General features: G+C 41.0%; 4 protein-coding genes across 4 annotated transcripts in view; all 4 read left to right on the forward strand.

Moving 5' to 3' along the window:
- Positions 1-16,242, forward strand: part of LOC140546424 (uncharacterized) — a 27,240-nt gene extending 10,998 nt beyond the window's left edge. The window contains exon 2 of the mRNA XM_072669633.1: positions 15,825-16,242. Within this exon, the coding sequence (XP_072525734.1) occupies positions 15,825-16,242 (418 nt within the window). The remainder of the gene's footprint in view (positions 1-15,824) is intronic.
- Positions 3,805-4,179, forward strand: LOC140546719 (histone H2B). Its single transcript, XM_072670104.1, has one exon. The coding sequence runs from the start codon at positions 3,805-3,807 to the stop codon at positions 4,177-4,179; it is 375 nt and encodes a 124-aa protein (XP_072526205.1).
- Positions 14,687-15,310, forward strand: LOC140547015 (histone H1-like). Its single transcript, XM_072670501.1, has one exon. The coding sequence runs from the start codon at positions 14,687-14,689 to the stop codon at positions 15,308-15,310; it is 624 nt and encodes a 207-aa protein (XP_072526602.1).
- Positions 16,243-16,519: 277 nt separating the features above from the next.
- Positions 16,520-17,260, forward strand: LOC140546968 (histone H3). The gene is made up of 2 exons (XM_072670448.1): positions 16,520-16,553; positions 16,836-17,260. Exon 2 carries the CDS (start codon positions 16,850-16,852, stop codon positions 17,258-17,260), a length of 411 nt encoding a protein of 136 aa, XP_072526549.1. The 5' UTR covers positions 16,520-16,553; positions 16,836-16,849.
- The last annotated feature ends 2,272 nt before the right edge of the window (positions 17,261-19,532 follow it).

The raw sequence follows: 19,532 nt of genomic DNA on the forward strand, positions 1-19,532 counted from the left end.
AGACTTAAAAGAAGAATTTAATAGAATTAGATCAATTAAATTTTTACTATCCACTGAACAAGAATATTGGGAAATTTTTAAAACCAGAATAAGACAATTTTCAAAGTTTCAAAGCAGACTAATTAATAAAGAAAAAAATGAAAAGTATAGCTCCTTAATAAAGAAATATATTATTCTAAAACATAAGAAAGATAGGACAGAGTACGAAGAAAAGCTATTATCTGATACACAGGACAAGATAGATGAAATGAATTGTGAAAATGTAAAAAATCTTCAAGTTTTAGCAGGATTAAGCTCACTTGAAAATTTTAACCCAGATAAAATAATGTCCATATATTCAAAGAAAAAACAAATGTCACAAATACATTCTATTAAATTAGGAAATGAAATTATAACAAACTTTGATGAAATAAAGAAAACAATTAGAGTTCTATGTGAAGGAATGTATAAAGAACTAACCATTGATGACTTGATGATAAAAAACTTTTTAGATATTCACACGCCAAACATTGAATCTTTCGATCCCTTGGAAGGTGAGATTTTAGAGATTGAAGTTGAAACTGCGATAAAACAATTAAACCTAAAAAAAGCACCAGGTCCAGATGGCCTGCCTACAGAGTTTTATTTAAACTTTATTAAAGAAATTTCTCCAATATTAACACGGGTATATAATGAAGGGATTCAGACAGGGTGTATGCATGACTCCTTCTATGAAGGAGTATTAACACTTATACACAAAAAAGGTGATAAATCAAATATTGATAATTACAGGCATCTGACCCTAATGAATTTAGATTATAAAATCCTTGCTAAGATTATTATGAATAGATTAGAAGATGTGCTAGATTTGACCCTTGTAAAAGAACAAACATGTGCTGTAAAAGGTCGATACATGTGGGACAATTTGAACTCACTAAGAGAGATAACATATAATCAGGAAGAAAGGAATTTTTACATTGTTGCTCTAGATCAAAAAAAGGCATTTGATTCAGTGTCTAGAGACTATATTTTTGCAGTTCTTAAAACATACGGTTTTCCAGGGAGTTTTATTGACATGATCAAATGTTTGTATAAGAAATCGAAAGTTCAAGTGAATGTCAATGGTGAATTAACTGATGATTTTCTGATCCTGAGAGGAGTTAAACAAGGCTGTCCACTTAGTGCCGCCTTATACGTATTAGCTATAAGCCCCTTAATTCAAAAAATCAAAAACGATAAAGCACTTAATGGTGTTAAAATTAATGGGAAAAAGTTTATCATCTCTGCGTATGCAGATGACATCACAGTTATCATTAAAACGAAGAAAGAATTAGAAATTATTTATCAACATTTTAGACAGTATGAGCAAGCATCAGGCGCCATGTTAAACATGTCTAAATCAGAGTGTTTGTGGATCGGCGAAACTAGATATAAATTCCCAGTTAATATACCTGAAAAGGAACAAATAAAAGTACTAGGAATAAAATTTGATAATACTGGTTGTGTCGATGGAAATTGGAAAGAAAAGGAATTAGAAATACGTGAAGAAATTAGCCAATTTGATAATCATAATTTGAGTTATAAGGCAAAAATCGGAATTATTAAAATGTATATATTGTCTAAAATCCTATTTTTGTCTTGTATATTTCCACCTACAGATGTTTGGAGTAAAAAATTAAATAAAATTTGTTGCAATTTTATTTGGGGTACCACACGGGAGGTGACAAAGCGAGAGCTAGTTTTTAAAAGTAAAGAACAGGGTGGTTTAGGGGCAATAGATTTTGGTCTGAAAACCAAAATAGCAGTTTGTAAAATTATAGCAAATGGATTATATAGACAAGCGGAGTGGGTTGGAAATATTAGCAATTGGAAAGAGAAAAAAAGAGGAAGAGCTAGATCTAAAATACCATATTATAAAATAATATATTCTGACTTTACAAATAAATATGAATCACTTAATAATAACTGGGCCTTTGATTCTAATAAAGAAATATATAAGAAGATAGCAGATATTGTATATGGTGGATTAATAAATTATAAAGAGATTCCTATAAATGAATATCAGTTAGTCATTAACAATATCACAAGTAAAACATTGTCTGAAAAGTTACGAGACACAGCATGGTTAATCTCTGTTAGGCGCATTCCAGTAAGAACAGTGGTAAAATGGAGCTGCTACGTAAAGACAACACAGTGTCCAATGCCCAATTGTAACAATGAAGAAACTGTAGAGCATTTTCTTCTTGAATGCTATAGATCTAAACAAGTTTGGGATAAACTAAAAGAGATTAATCTTAAATGTCAAATTACTTTGAAGACCGTTGCCTTTGGTATTTTTAATAATACACTCTCAGAATCAGAAAAAGAAATTACATGGTTAATATTGTGCATTGTGAAACATAAACTATGGAAAACAAGATGTCGCATGACTATAGATCATCAGTTTGTTTCAAGTGAATGTGTTTTTAAACAAATCATGATGGAATTGAGAAGACGAAGGACTCTAGACTTAAAAAAACATAAAGGTGATGTATGGAACTTTTTGGACCTTTAAATTTGAAAATAATTTTGAACATATACATATATGTAATGTTGTCTTGTATGTTTGTATTTTTCTTGTAAACCATCTTTTCTATTGATTAATAAAGCTATTTAAAAAAAAAAAAAAAAAAGCAAGGGCGGCAAAGGCCTTGGAAAAGGAGGCGCCAAGCGTCATCGTAAAGTGCTTCGCGATAACATCCAGGGTATCACAAAGCCGGCTATTCGCCGTCTGGCTCGTCGTGGTGGCGTCAAGCGTATCTCCGGTCTGATCTACGAAGAGACCCGCGGTGTGCTCAAAGTGTTCCTGGAAAACGTGATCAGGGACGCAGTCACGTACACTGAGCATGCCAAAAGAAAGACCGTCACCGCTATGGATGTGGTGTACGCCCTGAAGCGCCAGGGACGCACTCTGTACGGATTCGGAGGTTAAACGCTCGGCCTGAACAGCTCTAAACCCAACGGCTCTTTTAAGAGCCACCCACAAATCCAGCAAAAGAGCCTGTTTCTAATCTTAGCTTGTTTGTTTCAAATAAGGCAGTCTCCCGGATACTCTGTATTAAGAATGTAATATACGGGAAGAGTACATATATGTTACTTTGTATATATGTATTGTTTTACACCCCCCCCGTATGCGTTGGTAAAATCAGAACTATACGTCTTAATAAATCCTGATAGTCGCCGTCAACGCCGCTGTGGCGAAAAACAGATTAAGCCCTGTAGATTAAAAATGCGCGGGAAGGCGAACAAAGAGTTGATCATATTTGTTTGTTTCAATAAAGTCAATGATGGTGGTTATGAATCTCGGTTACTCCGGTTACTTTGTTAAGAAGCTCATTTTCAGGAGGAAAAAACATAATTTATATATAATATTTATATATATATATGACATTATATTCTGATATAATAATGTGATTATTATATAAGAATACATATTGTTTTCCATTTACCCCGTTTGCGTTGATTAAATCAGAATTATACAGAACATCGCCGTCAACGCCGCTTTGGCGAAAAATAATGTGCCGCCTGCACGGTGGGTACAAATGCGCGGGTAGGCGAACAAAGAGAATGCTGCTCAGGGGAGGGGGAAGGGAAGAGGAGAAAAGGGAGGGGAGGGGAAAAGGGAGTGTGGGGGGTTGGGAAGAAGCGAGCGGACAATTGTTGTCCAATGGTCGTAAGACGGCATTCTAAAGGCGGTACCTTCTTGTATTAGAATGCCAGAGTCTAAATAATGTGGGAGCTTATCGCCTCCTCCTTATTCTTCAGTCTTACTCGACGAGGAGCAGTATGCCTGAGCCAGCTAAGTCCGCGCCCAAGAAGGGATCCAAGAAAGCCGTGACCAAGACGGCCGGGAAAGGAGGCAAGAAGCGCAGAAAGTCCAGGAAGGAGAGCTATGCTATCTACGTGTACAAGGTGCTGAAGCAGGTCCACCCTGATACCGGTATCTCCTCCAAAGCGATGGGCATCATGAACTCGTTCGTGAACGACATCTTCGAGCGCATCGCCGGTGAGTCTTCCCGTTTGGCTCATTACAACAAACGTTCTACTATCACCTCTAGGGAGATCCAGACCGCTGTGCGTCTGCTCCTTCCCGGTGAGTTGGCCAAGCACGCCGTGTCCGAGGGCACAAAGGCCGTCACCAAGTACACGAGCTCCAAGTAAATGGTGATAGCGGCGTAATCCAAACCCAACGGCTCTTTTAAGAGCCACCCACGGTTTCTTCGAAAGAGCAGTTTTATTCAAGAACAAAGTCGCCGATGGTAAGCTATAATACTAATTATTATTATTAATATTATTTTTTTTTTTTTTTCCCCCATGAGTGCTTCTGCAGCCATTATTGTAAAAGGAATGCCCTTCAGTGTATGTATGTATGTATGTATGTATGTATGTATGTAAATCAACTTACTTAGTTGTTTGTCTGCATTTAATTGGTATAGTATACTAAGATTCAGGGGCAGAGCAGCAAACTAAAATACTGTGCCATACTAACTGTATGGCGTGGGGTTGTAATGCTAAGTGGGATAAATGAAGCTGCACATCACCTGTGAAAGACCAGTCCAGAGGAGATCAGCCTTACAGGTGGGGAAGAGTGAGGCAGGAAACCATACTAGGGTTGAATTGAAGCCTAGAACTATACACTTGATCTTTGTAATGAAAGCTGTCTAGTATATATAACCAGGCATACGGTTAGGAAAGAGAGGAAATGAGTATCTCCACAAGCTTTTTTTGTTGGGTCACAGAAGGGTGAAGTTATTCAAAGCCTTAGGTTTATGGTGAGATTCGAGCGAGCAAGAATAGGTTCATAGAAATTTTTTTGATGTAGAGGGTTGGAGCAAAGCAAAAGGACGAGGGTAGAGTAAGTAAAATAGTATGGCGGTCAAAGGCCTCAGTTTTATGATGAAGGTGGATTGAGTTAAAGTGACGGTGAGCTTAAGCCTTTGCCTTAGGATACAAAGGAAGGTTCAGTAAAAGTGAGTTTCAACATTAGCCATCAGCCTCATGATTTGGATACACATGGCCTCGGCCTACTGAGGAATGCACATCTAAGTAGAATGGTCATGACTGCATGGAATGGGTTAAATGAAAGTAAAAGTTTAAAAATAATAATTTGGTGTGTTGCTTATTGAGATAGAGGGAGGGATGGGGTTAATTTGTTTTAGGACAAGAATGAGATTGGAGTTGTTTCATGTGAGGAGTTTGAAAAAGGATGGGGAGTGATTTTGTATAATGGTTGGAGGAAGGATGGTGTTATTTCATTTTAGGGTTGGAGAGAGAAGGTGGTGGGGTTTGTATTAGAGTATGAATGAAAATGGGTTATTTTATTTTGGGGTTAGACGGCGGATGGGGTTATTTGGTTTCATGGTTAGAATGATGTTAAGGTTATGTTGTACTAGGTTAAGAGGGAGGACAGAGTTATTTTGTATTAGGACTATTTGGTTTGGTTCACTAAAAGATGAATTTGGTTGAAGCCTTAGGTTAATGGTGAGATTCGAGCGAGCAAGAATAGGTTCAGAGCTAGACTTATGATGTAGAGGGTCGGAGCAAGGCAAAAGGACGAGGGTAGAGTAAGTAAAATAGTATGGCGGTCAAAGGCCTCAGGTTTATGATGAAGGTGGATTGAGTTAAAGTGACCGTGAGCTTAGGCCGTTGCCTTAGGATACAAAGGAAGGTTCAGTAAAAGTGAGTTTCAACATTAGCCATCAGCCTGATGATTTGGATACACATGGCCTCGGCCTACTGAGGAATGCACATCTAAGTAGAATGGTCATGACTGCATGGAATGGGTTAAATGAAAGTAAAAGTTTAAAAATAATAATTTGGTGTGTTGCTTATTGAGATAGAGGGAGGGATGGGGTTAATTTGTTTTAGTACAAGAATGAAATTGGAGTTGTTTCATGTGAGAGGTTCGAATGAGGATGGGGAGTGATTTTGTATAATGGTTGGAGGAAGGATGGTGTTATTTCATTTTAGGGTTGGAGAGAGAAGGTCGTGGGGTTTGTATTAGAGTATGAATGAAAATGGGTTATTTTATTTTGGGGTTAGACGGCGGATGGGGTTATTTGGTTTCATGGTTAGAATGATGTTAAGGTTATGTTGTACTAGGTTAAGAGGGAGGACAGAGTTATTTTGTATTAGGACTATTTGGTTTGGTTCACTAAAAGATGAATTTGGTTGAAGCCTTAGGTTAATGGTGAGATTCGAGCGAGCAAGAATAGGTTCAGAGCTAGACTTTTGATGTAGAGGGTCGGAGCAAGGCAAAAGGACGAGGGTAGAGTAAGTAAAATAGTATGGCGGTCAAAGACCTCAGGTTTATGATGAAGGTGGATTGAGTTAAAGTGACGGTGAGCTTAAGCCTTTGCCTTAGGATACAAAGGAAGGTTCAGTAAAAGTGAGTTTCAACATTAGCCATCAGCCTGATGATTTGGATACACATGGCCTCGGCCTACTGAGGAATGCACATCTAAGTAGAATGGTCATGACTGCATGGAATGGGTTAAATGAAAGTAAAAGTTTAAAAATAATAATTTGGTGTGTTGCTTATTGAGATAGAGGGAGGGATGGGGTTAATTTGTTTTAGTACAAGAATGAGATTTGAGTTGTTTCATGTGAGGGGTTCGAATGAGGATGGAGTGATTTTGTATAATGGTTGGAGGAAGGATGGGGTTATTTCATTTTAGGGTTTGTGAGAGAAGGTGGTGGGGTTTGTATTAGAGTATGAATGGAAATGGGTTATTTTATTTTGGGGTTAGACGGCGGATGGGGTTATTTGTTTTCATGGTTAGAATGATGTTAAGGTTATGTTGTACTAGGTTAAGAGGGAGGACAGAGTTATTTTGTATTAGGACTATTTGGTTTGGTTCACTAAAAGGTGAATTTGGTTGAAGTCTTAGGTTAATGGTGAGATTCGAGCGAGCAAGAATAGGTTCATAGATATTTTTTTGATGTAGAGGGTCGGAGCAATGCCAAAGGACGAGGGTAGAGTAAGTAAAATAGTATGGCGGTCAAAGGCCTCAGTTTTATGATGAAGGTGGATTGAGTTAAAGTGACGGTGAGTTTAAGCCTTTGCCTTAGGATACAAAGGAAGGTTCAGTAAAAGTGAGTTTCAACATTAGCCATCAGCCTGATGATTTGGATACACATGGCCTCGGCCTACTGAGGAATGCACATCTAAGTAGAATGGTCATGACTGCATGGAATGGGTTAAATGAAAGTAAAAGTTTAAAAATAATAATTTGGTGTGTTGCTTATTGAGATAGAGGGAGGGATGGGGTTACTTTGTTTTAGTACAAGAATGAGATTTGAGTTTTTTCTTGTGAGGGGTTCCAAAATGGATGGAGTGATTTTGTATAATGGTTGGAGGAAGGATGGGGTTATTTCATTTTAGGGTTTGTGAGAGAAGGTGGTGGGGTTTGTATTAGAGTATGAATGGAAATGGGTTATTTTATTTTGGGGTTAGACGGCGGATGGGGTTATTTGGTTTCATGGTTAGAATGATGTTAAGGTTATGTTGTACTAGGTTAAGAGGGAGGACAGAGTTATTTTGTATTAGGACTATTTGGTTTGGTTCACTAAAAGATGAATTTGGTTGAAGTCTTAGGTTAATGGTGAGATTCGAGCGAGCAAGAATAGGTTCATAGAAATTTTTTTGATGTAGAGGGTTGGAGCAAAGCAAAAGGACGAGGGTAGAGTAAGTAAAATAGTATGGCGGTCAAAGGCCTCAGTTTTATGATGAAGGTGGATTGAGTTAAAGTGACGGTGAGCTTAAGCCTTTGCCTTAGGATACAAAGGAAGGTTCAGTAAAAGTGAGTTTCAACATTAGCCATCAGCCTCATGATTTGGATACACATGGCCTCGGCCTACTGAGGAATGCACATCTAAGTAGAATGGTCATGACTGCATGGAATGGGTTAAATGAAAGTAAAAGTTTAAAAATAATAATTTGGTGTGTTGCTTATTGAGATAGAGGGAGGGATGGGGTTAATTTGTTTTAGGACAAGAATGAGATTGGAGTTGTTTCATGTGAGGAGTTTGAAAAAGGATGGGGAGTGATTTTGTATAATGGTTGGAGGAAGGATGGTGTTATTTCATTTTAGGGTTGGAGAGAGAAGGTGGTGGGGTTTGTATTAGAGTATGAATGAAAATGGGTTATTTTATTTTGGGGTTAGACGGCGGATGGGGTTATTTGGTTTCATGGTTAGAATGATGTTAAGGTTATGTTGTACTAGGTTAAGAGGGAGGACAGAGTTATTTTGTATTAGGACTATTTGGTTTGGTTCACTAAAAGATGAATTTGGTTGAAGCCTTAGGTTAATGGTGAGATTCGAGCGAGCAAGAATAGGTTCAGAGCTAGACTTATGATGTAGAGGGTCGGAGCAAGGCAAAAGGACGAGGGTAGAGTAAGTAAAATAGTATGGCGGTCAAAGGCCTCAGGTTTATGATGAAGGTGGATTGAGTTAAAGTGACCGTGAGCTTAGGCCGTTGCCTTAGGATACAAAGGAAGGTTCAGTAAAAGTGAGTTTCAACATTAGCCATCAGCCTGATGATTTGGATACACATGGCCTCGGCCTACTGAGGAATGCACATCTAAGTAGAATGGTCATGACTGCATGGAATGGGTTAAATGAAAGTAAAAGTTTAAAAATAATAATTTGGTGTGTTGCTTATTGAGATAGAGGGAGGGATGGGGTTAATTTGTTTTAGTACAAGAATGAGATTTGAGTTGTTTCATGTGAGGGGTTCGAATGAGGATGGAGTGATTTTGTATAATGGTTGGAGGAAGGATGGGGTTATTTCATTTTAGGGTTTGTGAGAGAAGGTGGTGGGGTTTGTATTAGAGTATGAATGGAAATGGGTTATTTTATTTTGGGGTTAGACGGCGGATGGGGTTATTTGTTTTCATGGTTAGAATGATGTTAAGGTTATGTTGTACTAGGTTAAGAGGGAGGACAGAGTTATTTTGTATTAGGACTATTTGGTTTGGTTCACTAAAAGGTGAATTTGGTTGAAGTCTTAGGTTAATGGTGAGATTCGAGCGAGCAAGAATAGGTTCATAGATATTTTTTTGATGTAGAGGGTCGGAGCAATGCCAAAGGACGAGGGTAGAGTAAGTAAAATAGTATGGCGGTCAAAGGCCTCAGTTTTATGATGAAGGTGGATTGAGTTAAAGTGACGGTGAGTTTAAGCCTTTGCCTTAGGATACAAAGGAAGGTTCAGTAAAAGTGAGTTTCAACATTAGCCATCAGCCTGATGATTTGGATACACATGGCCTCGGCCTACTGAGGAATGCACATCTAAGTAGAATGGTCATGACTGCATGGAATGGGTTAAATGAAAGTAAAAGTTTAAAAATAATAATTTGGTGTGTTGCTTATTGAGATAGAGGGAGGGATGGGGTTACTTTGTTTTAGTACAAGAATGAGATTTGAGTTTTTTCTTGTGAGGGGTTCCAAAATGGATGGAGTGATTTTGTATAATGGTTGGAGGAAGGATGGGGTTATTTCATTTTAGGGTTTGTGAGAGAAGGTGGTGGGGTTTGTATTAGAGTATGAATGGAAATGGGTTATTTTATTTTGGGGTTAGACGGCGGATGGGGTTATTTGGTTTCATGGTTAGAATGATGTTAAGGTTATGTTGTACTAGGTTAAGAGGGAGGACAGAGTTATTTTGTATTAGGACTATTTGGTTTGGTTCACTAAAAGATGAATTTGGTTGAAGTCTTAGGTTAATGGTGAGATTCGAGCGAGCAAGAATAGGTTCATAGAAATTTTTTTGATGTAGAGGGTTGGAGCAAAGCAAAAGGACGAGGGTAGAGTAAGTAAAATAGTATGGCGGTCAAAGGCCTCAGTTTTATGATGAAGGTGGATTGAGTTAAAGTGACGGTGAGCTTAAGCCTTTGCCTTAGGATACAAAGGAAGGTTCAGTAAAAGTGAGTTTCAACATTAGCCATCAGCCTCATGATTTGGATACACATGGCCTCGGCCTACTGAGGAATGCACATCTAAGTAGAATGGTCATGACTGCATGGAATGGGTTAAATGAAAGTAAAAGTTTAAAAATAATAATTTGGTGTGTTGCTTATTGAGATAGAGGGAGGGATGGGGTTAATTTGTTTTAGGACAAGAATGAGATTGGAGTTGTTTCATGTGAGGAGTTTGAAAAAGGATGGGGAGTGATTTTGTATAATGGTTGGAGGAAGGATGGTGTTATTTCATTTTAGGGTTGGAGAGAGAAGGTGGTGGGGTTTGTATTAGAGTATGAATGAAAATGGGTTATTTTATTTTGGGGTTAGACGGCGGATGGGGTTATTTGGTTTCATGGTTAGAATGATGTTAAGGTTATGTTGTACTAGGTTAAGAGGGAGGACAGAGTTATTTTGTATTAGGACTATTTGGTTTGGTTCACTAAAAGATGAATTTGGTTGAAGCCTTAGGTTAATGGTGAGATTCGAGCGAGCAAGAATAGGTTCAGAGCTAGACTTATGATGTAGAGGGTCGGAGCAAGGCAAAAGGACGAGGGTAGAGTAAGTAAAATAGTATGGCGGTCAAAGGCCTCAGGTTTATGATGAAGGTGGATTGAGTTAAAGTGACCGTGAGCTTAGGCCGTTGCCTTAGGATACAAAGGAAGGTTCAGTAAAAGTGAGTTTCAACATTAGCCATCAGCCTGATGATTTGGATACACATGGCCTCGGCCTACTGAGGAATGCACATCTAAGTAGAATGGTCATGACTGCATGGAATGGGTTAAATGAAAGTAAAAGTTTAAAAATAATAATTTGGTGTGTTGCTTATTGAGATAGAGGGAGGGATGGGGTTAATTTGTTTTAGTACAAGAATGAAATTGGAGTTGTTTCATGTGAGAGGTTCGAATGAGGATGGGGAGTGATTTTGTATAATGGTTGGAGGAAGGATGGTGTTATTTCATTTTAGGGTTGGAGAGAGAAGGTCGTGGGGTTTGTATTAGAGTATGAATGAAAATGGGTTATTTTATTTTGGGGTTAGACGGCGGATGGGGTTATTTGGTTTCATGGTTAGAATGATGTTAAGGTTATGTTGTACTAGGTTAAGAGGGAGGACAGAGTTATTTTGTATTAGGACTATTTGGTTTGGTTCACTAAAAGATGAATTTGGTTGAAGCCTTAGGTTAATGGTGAGATTCGAGCGAGCAAGAATAGGTTCAGAGCTAGACTTTTGATGTAGAGGGTCGGAGCAAGGCAAAAGGACGAGGGTAGAGTAAGTAAAATAGTATGGCGGTCAAAGACCTCAGGTTTATGATGAAGGTGGATTGAGTTAAAGTGACGGTGAGCTTAAGCCTTTGCCTTAGGATACAAAGGAAGGTTCAGTAAAAGTGAGTTTCAACATTAGCCATCAGCCTGATGATTTGGATACACATGGCCTCGGCCTACTGAGGAATGCACATCTAAGTAGAATGGTCATGACTGCATGGAATGGGTTAAATGAAAGTAAAAGTTTAAAAATAATAATTTGGTGTGTTGCTTATTGAGATAGAGGGAGGGATGGGGTTAATTTGTTTTAGTACAAGAATGAGATTTGAGTTGTTTCATGTGAGGGGTTCGAATGAGGATGGAGTGATTTTGTATAATGGTTGGAGGAAGGATGGGGTTATTTCATTTTAGGGTTTGTGAGAGAAGGTGGTGGGGTTTGTATTAGAGTATGAATGGAAATGGGTTATTTTATTTTGGGGTTAGACGGCGGATGGGGTTATTTGTTTTCATGGTTAGAATGATGTTAAGGTTATGTTGTACTAGGTTAAGAGGGAGGACAGAGTTATTTTGTATTAGGACTATTTGGTTTGGTTCACTAAAAGGTGAATTTGGTTGAAGTCTTAGGTTAATGGTGAGATTCGAGCGAGCAAGAATAGGTTCATAGATATTTTTTTGATGTAGAGGGTCGGAGCAATGCCAAAGGACGAGGGTAGAGTAAGTAAAATAGTATGGCGGTCAAAGGCCTCAGTTTTATGATGAAGGTGGATTGAGTTAAAGTGACGGTGAGTTTAAGCCTTTGCCTTAGGATACAAAGGAAGGTTCAGTAAAAGTGAGTTTCAACATTAGCCATCAGCCTGATGATTTGGATACACATGGCCTCGGCCTACTGAGGAATGCACATCTAAGTAGAATGGTCATGACTGCATGGAATGGGTTAAATGAAAGTAAAAGTTTAAAAATAATAATTTGGTGTGTTGCTTATTGAGATAGAGGGAGGGATGGGGTTACTTTGTTTTAGTACAAGAATGAGATTTGAGTTTTTTCTTGTGAGGGGTTCCAAAATGGATGGAGTGATTTTGTATAATGGTTGGAGGAAGGATGGGGTTATTTCATTTTAGGGTTTGTGAGAGAAGGTGGTGGGGTTTGTATTAGAGTATGAATGGAAATGGGTTATTTTATTTTGGGGTTAGACGGCGGATGGGGTTATTTGGTTTCATGGTTAGAATGATGTTAAGGTTATGTTGTACTAGGTTAAGAGGGAGGACAGAGTTATTTTGTATTAGGACTATTTGGTTTGGTTCACTAAAAGATGAATTTGGTTGAAGTCTTAGGTTAATGGTGAGATTCGAGCGAGCAAGAATAGGTTCATAGAAATTTTTTTGATGTAGAGGGTTGGAGCAAAGCAAAAGGACGAGGGTAGAGTAAGTAAAATAGTATGGCGGTCAAAGGCCTCAGTTTTATGATGAAGGTGGATTGAGTTAAAGTGACGGTGAGCTTAAGCCTTTGCCTTAGGATACAAAGGAAGGTTCAGTAAAAGTGAGTTTCAACATTAGCCATCAGCCTCATGATTTGGATACACATGGCCTCGGCCTACTGAGGAATGCACATCTAAGTAGAATGGTCATGACTGCATGGAATGGGTTAAATGAAAGTAAAAGTTTAAAAATAATAATTTGGTGTGTTGCTTATTGAGATAGAGGGAGGGATGGGGTTAATTTGTTTTAGGACAAGAATGAGATTGGAGTTGTTTCATGTGAGGAGTTTGAAAAAGGATGGGGAGTGATTTTGTATAATGGTTGGAGGAAGGATGGTGTTATTTCATTTTAGGGTTGGAGAGAGAAGGTGGTGGGGTTTGTATTAGAGTATGAATGAAAATGGGTTATTTTATTTTGGGGTTAGACGGCGGATGGGGTTATTTGGTTTCATGGTTAGAATGATGTTAAGGTTATGTTGTACTAGGTTAAGAGGGAGGACAGAGTTATTTTGTATTAGGACTATTTGGTTTGGTTCACTAAAAGATGAATTTGGTTGAAGCCTTAGGTTAATGGTGAGATTCGAGCGAGCAAGAATAGGTTCAGAGCTAGACTTATGATGTAGAGGGTCGGAGCAAGGCAAAAGGACGAGGGTAGAGTAAGTAAAATAGTATGGCGGTCAAAGGCCTCAGTTTTATGATGAAGGTGGATTGAGTTAAAGTGACGGTGAGTTTAAGCCTTTGCCTTAGGATACAAAGGAAGGTTCAGTAAAAGTGAGTTTCAACATTAGCCATCAGCCTGATGATTTGGATACACATGGCCTCGGCCTACTGAGGAATGCACATCTAAGTAGAATGGTCATGACTGCATGGAATGGGTTAAATGAAAGTAAAAGTTTAAAAATAATAATTTGGTGTGTTGCTTATTGAGATAGAGGGAGGGATGGGGTTAATTTGTTTTAGTACAAGAATGAGATTTGAGTTGTTTCATGTGAGGGGTTCGAATGAGGATGGAGTGATTTTGTATAATGGTTGGAGGAAGGATGGGGTTATTTTATTTAGGGTTGGAGAGAGAAAATGGTTATTTTCTATTAGGGTTAAAATGAAAAATGGGGTTTTAGGGTTTAAATGAGCTTGGGTTTATTTTGTATTGGGGTTAGAGTGAAGGTGCAGTTATTTTGTATTAGGCTTGAAAAAGGGCATGATAGTTTTATGTTATGTTTAGAATAAGTTTTTTCTTTTTTTTTTGTTATTTTGTTTTTTGTGTTTTAGGGTTGGGGGGGTGTATGCAGTTATTTTGTGTTAGGGTTAGTATGAGATTTTTGGCTATGGTATATTGGGTGTGTTACGAGTGCGTATTAGGGGACCTATGGAGAGCCGTTCCGAGTGTGGAAGCGCCGGTGACAAAGACGCATCGACGGTGGAAGTCATACTGCGCACACACGGCAACACTGTGCTTTACACACTCCTCAAGGTCGCCTTGCACGACGAGCAAAACAACGCACCCACGTCTCGGATGCCCAGCACGCTCTCGACGAGGCTCTCCTCCAACGCACCGGATAACACTCGCCCAGTTCGTGGCACCTTTTGTCGCCGTTTTCCACCGATTAGCACGCCAAATGCGCCGCCGCCCGTTCGGCACGCCGGTAGCGTGGCACGCTTCGGTGAGCGCCGTATTAAACGCGGCGTCGTTACGCTGCCCTTCCCGTCTTCTCAACACACGGTGGAGCCTCTCGGAGACGAAAGAGCATTTCTACGCTCGCCAAGTTGAGCTTTCACCCATATTTCGCTCGACAAACGCCGAGAGAAAACACAAGTGCGAGACTGTCGCTGCCACACGGCTGTGCGGCATCGAGCGAGTTGAGTCTACAACGTTCTCATGTGGCTTTTAAGGGCCGGCCCCCTCGCTGCAGCGGGAGGTTCTACAGAACGCTGCAGCAGTTTGTTCTCACTCGCGCTCACAGCAAAGCAGAACAATGGCAGAAGTCGCTCCAGCCCCAGCCGCCTCGGCGCCCGCCAAGGCCCCCAAGAAGAAGGCCGCCGCCCGCCCCAAGAAAGCCGGCCCCAGCGTGGGCGAGCTCATCGTCAAGGCCGTCTCGGCTTCCAAGGAGAGGAGCGGCGTGTCTCTCGCCGCCCTGAAGAAAGCCCTGGCTGCCGGCGGCTACGACGTCGAGAAGAACAACTCACGCGTTAAGCTCGCCGTCAAGAGCCTCGTCACCAAGGGCACTCTGGTGCAGACCAAAGGCACCGGCGCGTCGGGCTCTTTCAAGCTTAACAAGAAGCAGACCGAGGCAAAGAAGAAGCCGGCCGCCAAGAAACCGGCACCTAAAGCTAAGAAGCCGGCCGCCAAGAAACCAGCCGCGGCCAAGAAGCCCAAGAAGGTAGCAGCCAAGAAACCCACTGCGGCTAAGAAATCCCCCAAGAAGGCCAAGAAGCCCGTCGCGGCCGCTAAGAAGGCAGCGAAGAGCCCCAAGAAGGCCAAGAAGCCGGCGGCTCCCAAAAAGGCGACCAAGAGCCCAAAGAAAGCCAAAACGGTCAAGCCTAAAGCAGCTAAGCCCAAGGCGGCGAAGGCGAAAAAGGCTGCCCCTAAGAAGAAGTAAACAGTAACGCCGTTTACCTTCATGTCTTGTTTCTCTATTCAACGGCTCTTTTAAGAGCCACCCACAGTTTCATAAAAAAACAGCTTTTTTCCCCCCTTGTTACTGCACAATGAAATGATTGTTAAAAAAAAAAAAAACACTCAACAACACAAAAATAGCTCTCATTACTTTCCCCACACAATAATTATATATGATCAATATATATATATTTTTTTGGTTTGGTCATACGTGTTACATTTGAGCGGGAAAGGGAAAGAAAACGCGGGGCACGAGTGGGGGTAAATGTTTCTTTCTTTAACCCGTTTTCTTTCTTCCTTTCTCTCTCTCGCTCACACAGACACACAGCACGAGAGGAGGGAGGGGGTCGGGTAGGAAAGCGAGCAGAGGTGGGAGGACGCTAGAGTCTGACGGCGGAAATGCGATTGGCTGTTGGTGCGCGTAGCTTTTAGCCAATAGGACCGTAGGCGATTTTGCTATATCAACGGCGCTCGTTGGCCGGCGTGCATTATTTCAGCTTTGTTGGACGAACACGACTGACGCGAATCATGAGTGGAAGAGGCAAAACCGGTGGTAAAGCTAGGGCCAAGGCTAAGACTCGTTCGTCCCGCGCCGGACTGCAGTTCCCAGTTGGCCGTGTGCACAGGCTCCTGCGTAAAGGCAACTACGCTGAGCGGGTCGGCGCCGGCGCTCCCGTCTACTTGGCCGCCGTCCTGGAGTATCTCACCGCTGAGATTCTCGAGTTGGCTGGCAACGCCGCCCGCGACAACAAGAAGACCCGTATTATCCCCCGTCACCTGCAGCTGGCTGTTCGTAACGACGAGGAGCTGAACAAACTGCTCGGAGGAGTCACTATCGCCCAAGGTGGTGTGCTGCCCAACATTCAGGCTGTACTGCTGCCTAAGAAGACCGAGAAGACTGTGAAGACAAAGTAAATTGGCGCTCTCCGTTGATTTATCTATACACAAAGGCTCTTTTAAGAGCCACCCATTTTTTCTAAGAAAAGTGCTGCTCCTTTACAAACAACACTACATATTCCTCACGTGATTTCCAACTGCATAAAAAAATAATAGCTTTATGAACCGAGTTATTATATAAACACACTGCCATGCAATACACAATTGCCCTTTTTCATATATTTCACGTACTGAGATCAACACCCTATGCATATGTGCATGTATACACACATTCTCTCGCTCTCTCTCACACACACACACACACACACACAGTGTGTTTAATGTTCGCTGTAATGTACAGTACATTGATTAGTTTGATCATATTATTGTTCTTATTATTATATATTCTTTTAATGCTTTTTTTTTTCTTTGTTGTTTTGTATTACAGGAGCCCGCCGTTTTGCTTTTAGGTTTGAAAAGAAGACGCCCAATAGTGTGTCACCGACGCATTGCCGGCCGCCCAATGGGAAACGGACAACTTCAAGACGCCCAATGAGCGGCAAGCGGCTTGAAAGCTTAAAAGCCATGTGAAGCGAGCAAGAACTCATTCTCTTTCTTTTCCCCGAGAGGAGCAGAGTTCAACGCGATGGCAAGAACCAAACAGACCGCTCGTAAGTCCACCGGTGGCAAGGCCCCGAGGAAGCAGCTCGCCACCAAGGCTGCCCGCAAGAGCGCCCCAGCCACCGGCGGCGTGAAAAAGCCTCACCGTTACAGGCCCGGCACCGTGGCTCTGAGGGAGATCCGCCGCTACCAGAAATCTACTGAGCTGCTGATCCGTAAGCTGCCCTTCCAGCGGCTAGTGCGTGAGATCGCGCAGGACTTCAAGACTGATCTCCGCTTCCAGAGCTCCGCCGTCATGGCCCTGCAGGAGGCTAGCGAGGCGTACTTGGTGGGTCTGTTTGAAGATACTAACCTGTGCGCTATCCACGCCAAGAGAGTCACCATCATGCCTAAAGACATCCAGCTGGCCCGCCGTATTCGCGGAGAGCGCGCTTAAACAGAGCGCTTCGACGTTTACCTGAAATACCCAACGGCTCTTTTAAGAGCCACCTACCCGTGTCCGCGCCGAAACAGCAAATGTCCGCCTCACCTCGGTGTTGCGTTTATATAATGTAAGGCTATTATGACGCGCGCGCGCTTCTAAGTTCCATAGGGCTGCGCGAGCAAAACCAGCCGTAAGACAGTGGTTGTAAAGTTTAGCAAAAAAAACAACAACTAATATATATGTGTATATATATATTATAACGTTTTGTACAACATTTCACATCAAAATCGCCATATTTAACATGTGTTTTAATACATATTAATACGTTTCTTTAAATACCTAGCAATATGATTATACATATTTAATAGTTTGGAAACAGTTCATTCACCCCAGCAAAAAGTTGAAGCCACTGCTACTTCAGTAGAACACTACACTTTATACTATGTAGTGTTTAGGCCGGTTTTGGCCTATTACAAACGGCATTTGACATGGATGGAGCGTGGATCCCACCGCGTGGTGAAACTATACAACTGCAAGCACAGTTTCAGAGAGCAATGTATGTGTATATTTATATAATGAGAGCTTGATTTTGGGTACCTACGTTTCATACATATGCAAAATGAGTTTGATTCCATAGAGAGTAAGCGAGACCAGCTGTGGGGCCGCAGTAAAGGAGTTAAGTGTATATTCCGGAGAGGACCACCGTTGTTGTGGGAACGCAGACATATGTCATGGATGGAGCGTGGATGCCATCGTGTGGTAAAACTAGGCAAATGCAAACGTTAACTACGTAGATTTATTCGTGTATGTGTGTGAATGTAACAGCTTTTTTCATTTGATAGATGGTTGTGAACTCCAGTACGTCTACTAAATCATTTGTATTGCGGTGTTATTTTGGTTAGTGTTTTTTAAAGTACATTTTAAAAAATGTTTCTATTGAAGCATACTTCAGTTCAGGGCATTTTAGTAGCCAGCATGGTTACCAGTTCTCATGCTGCCAGGCAATGAAATGGAAACTTAATTTAGGGTAATTTTATACACATTAAATATGATTGTTAACTGCACCAACAAATCTAAAAAGTAATTACGTGTCTTACGTGATGATTTTCGTTTGGGCTTGGGTTTCATTTCAACAATATGCTAACGATAACATACTCCAGACTGTATAATCTCCTTCCACAACTAGATAAAATGTCTTGTTTTGAAGAACGCTTGATAGAAGTCTTTAATAAAGGCACTTTATTAGCCATCATGACAACCAAACAGCATGCAGTTATGTAAAAAGCCACCAATTTACTCACTGCTAGAAGCCATTGAGACAAACTATAGAGTAGTGCACTTCTATGTAGGACCTTTATTTCCTTTTCTTTAGAGCCCTTAAACTCTGTGTATTAGCTTATATTGAGGTTACCATAATAATCATAAATCAGTAAAAAACACCGCTCATCTGCTATCAAGACCTGACCGAGGAGCTGGAGGCCAGTGGAGCAAAGCTAAAATATGGAAAAGCATACGCACCCTCAAATTGGTGCAAAAAAAAATAAATAATAATTTTAATCATTCAAGGCATAGGTAAGTAACAAATGAATACAAAAGTGCTAACAAAAGTGAATGAAAAGCCAGCCGTACTCACTTGTGAATTCGCTTTTTTGATTTTGCTTCTTTAAACGTCTCTGTGGACCAAAAAAAAAAGATTAATTGTTTTACATTTTAACCACACGATGGCATCCACGCTCCATTTACGTACTATGACCACAGACTTAAAGCTTAGCCCTGAAACTCCATCAGAAGCCTAAAAGACTTGACTAGAGAAGTGCACTTCTGTGTAGTGTATACAGTGTAAGGGATTTAGGAAGTGCCCTATTGCAAACGTCACCGTTGTTTTGGTATCGTGGATATATGTCATGGATGGAGCGTGGATGCCATCGTGTGGTCAAACTCGCAAATGCAAACGCTAAAAACATAGATGTATACGTGTATGTGTGTGAATGTTACAGCTTTTACATATGACAGATGGTTGTGAACTCCAGTAAGTCTACTAAGGGGCAGTGGTGGCTCAGCGGTTAGAGCGCCGGGATATCGATAACAGGGTTGTGGGTTCGAATCCCGGGCTCGGCAAGCTGCCACTGTTGGGCCCTTGAGCAAGGCCCTTTACCCTCTCTGCTCCCCGGGCGCTGGAGTTGGCTGCCCGCCGCTCTGGGTGTGTGTGTGTACTCACTGCCCCTAACACATGTGTGTGTGTGAGTGTGTGTTCACTACCAGATGGGTTAAATGCGGAGGACAC

Source organism: Salminus brasiliensis, chromosome 24 (assembly GCF_030463535.1).
Source record: "Salminus brasiliensis chromosome 24, fSalBra1.hap2, whole genome shotgun sequence".
NCBI lineage: Eukaryota > Metazoa > Chordata > Actinopteri > Characiformes > Bryconidae > Salminus > Salminus brasiliensis.

What these genes read in the sequence shown, in the direction of transcription:
- LOC140546719 (XM_072670104.1), top strand. Translation starts at nt 3,805, where the DNA reads ATGCCTGAGCCAGCTAAGTCCGCGCCCAAGAAGGGATCCAAGAAAGCC.
- LOC140547015 (XM_072670501.1), top strand. Translation starts at nt 14,687, where the DNA reads ATGGCAGAAGTCGCTCCAGCCCCAGCCGCCTCGGCGCCCGCCAAGGCC.
- LOC140546968 (XM_072670448.1), top strand. Translation starts at nt 16,850, where the DNA reads ATGGCAAGAACCAAACAGACCGCTCGTAAGTCCACCGGTGGCAAGGCC.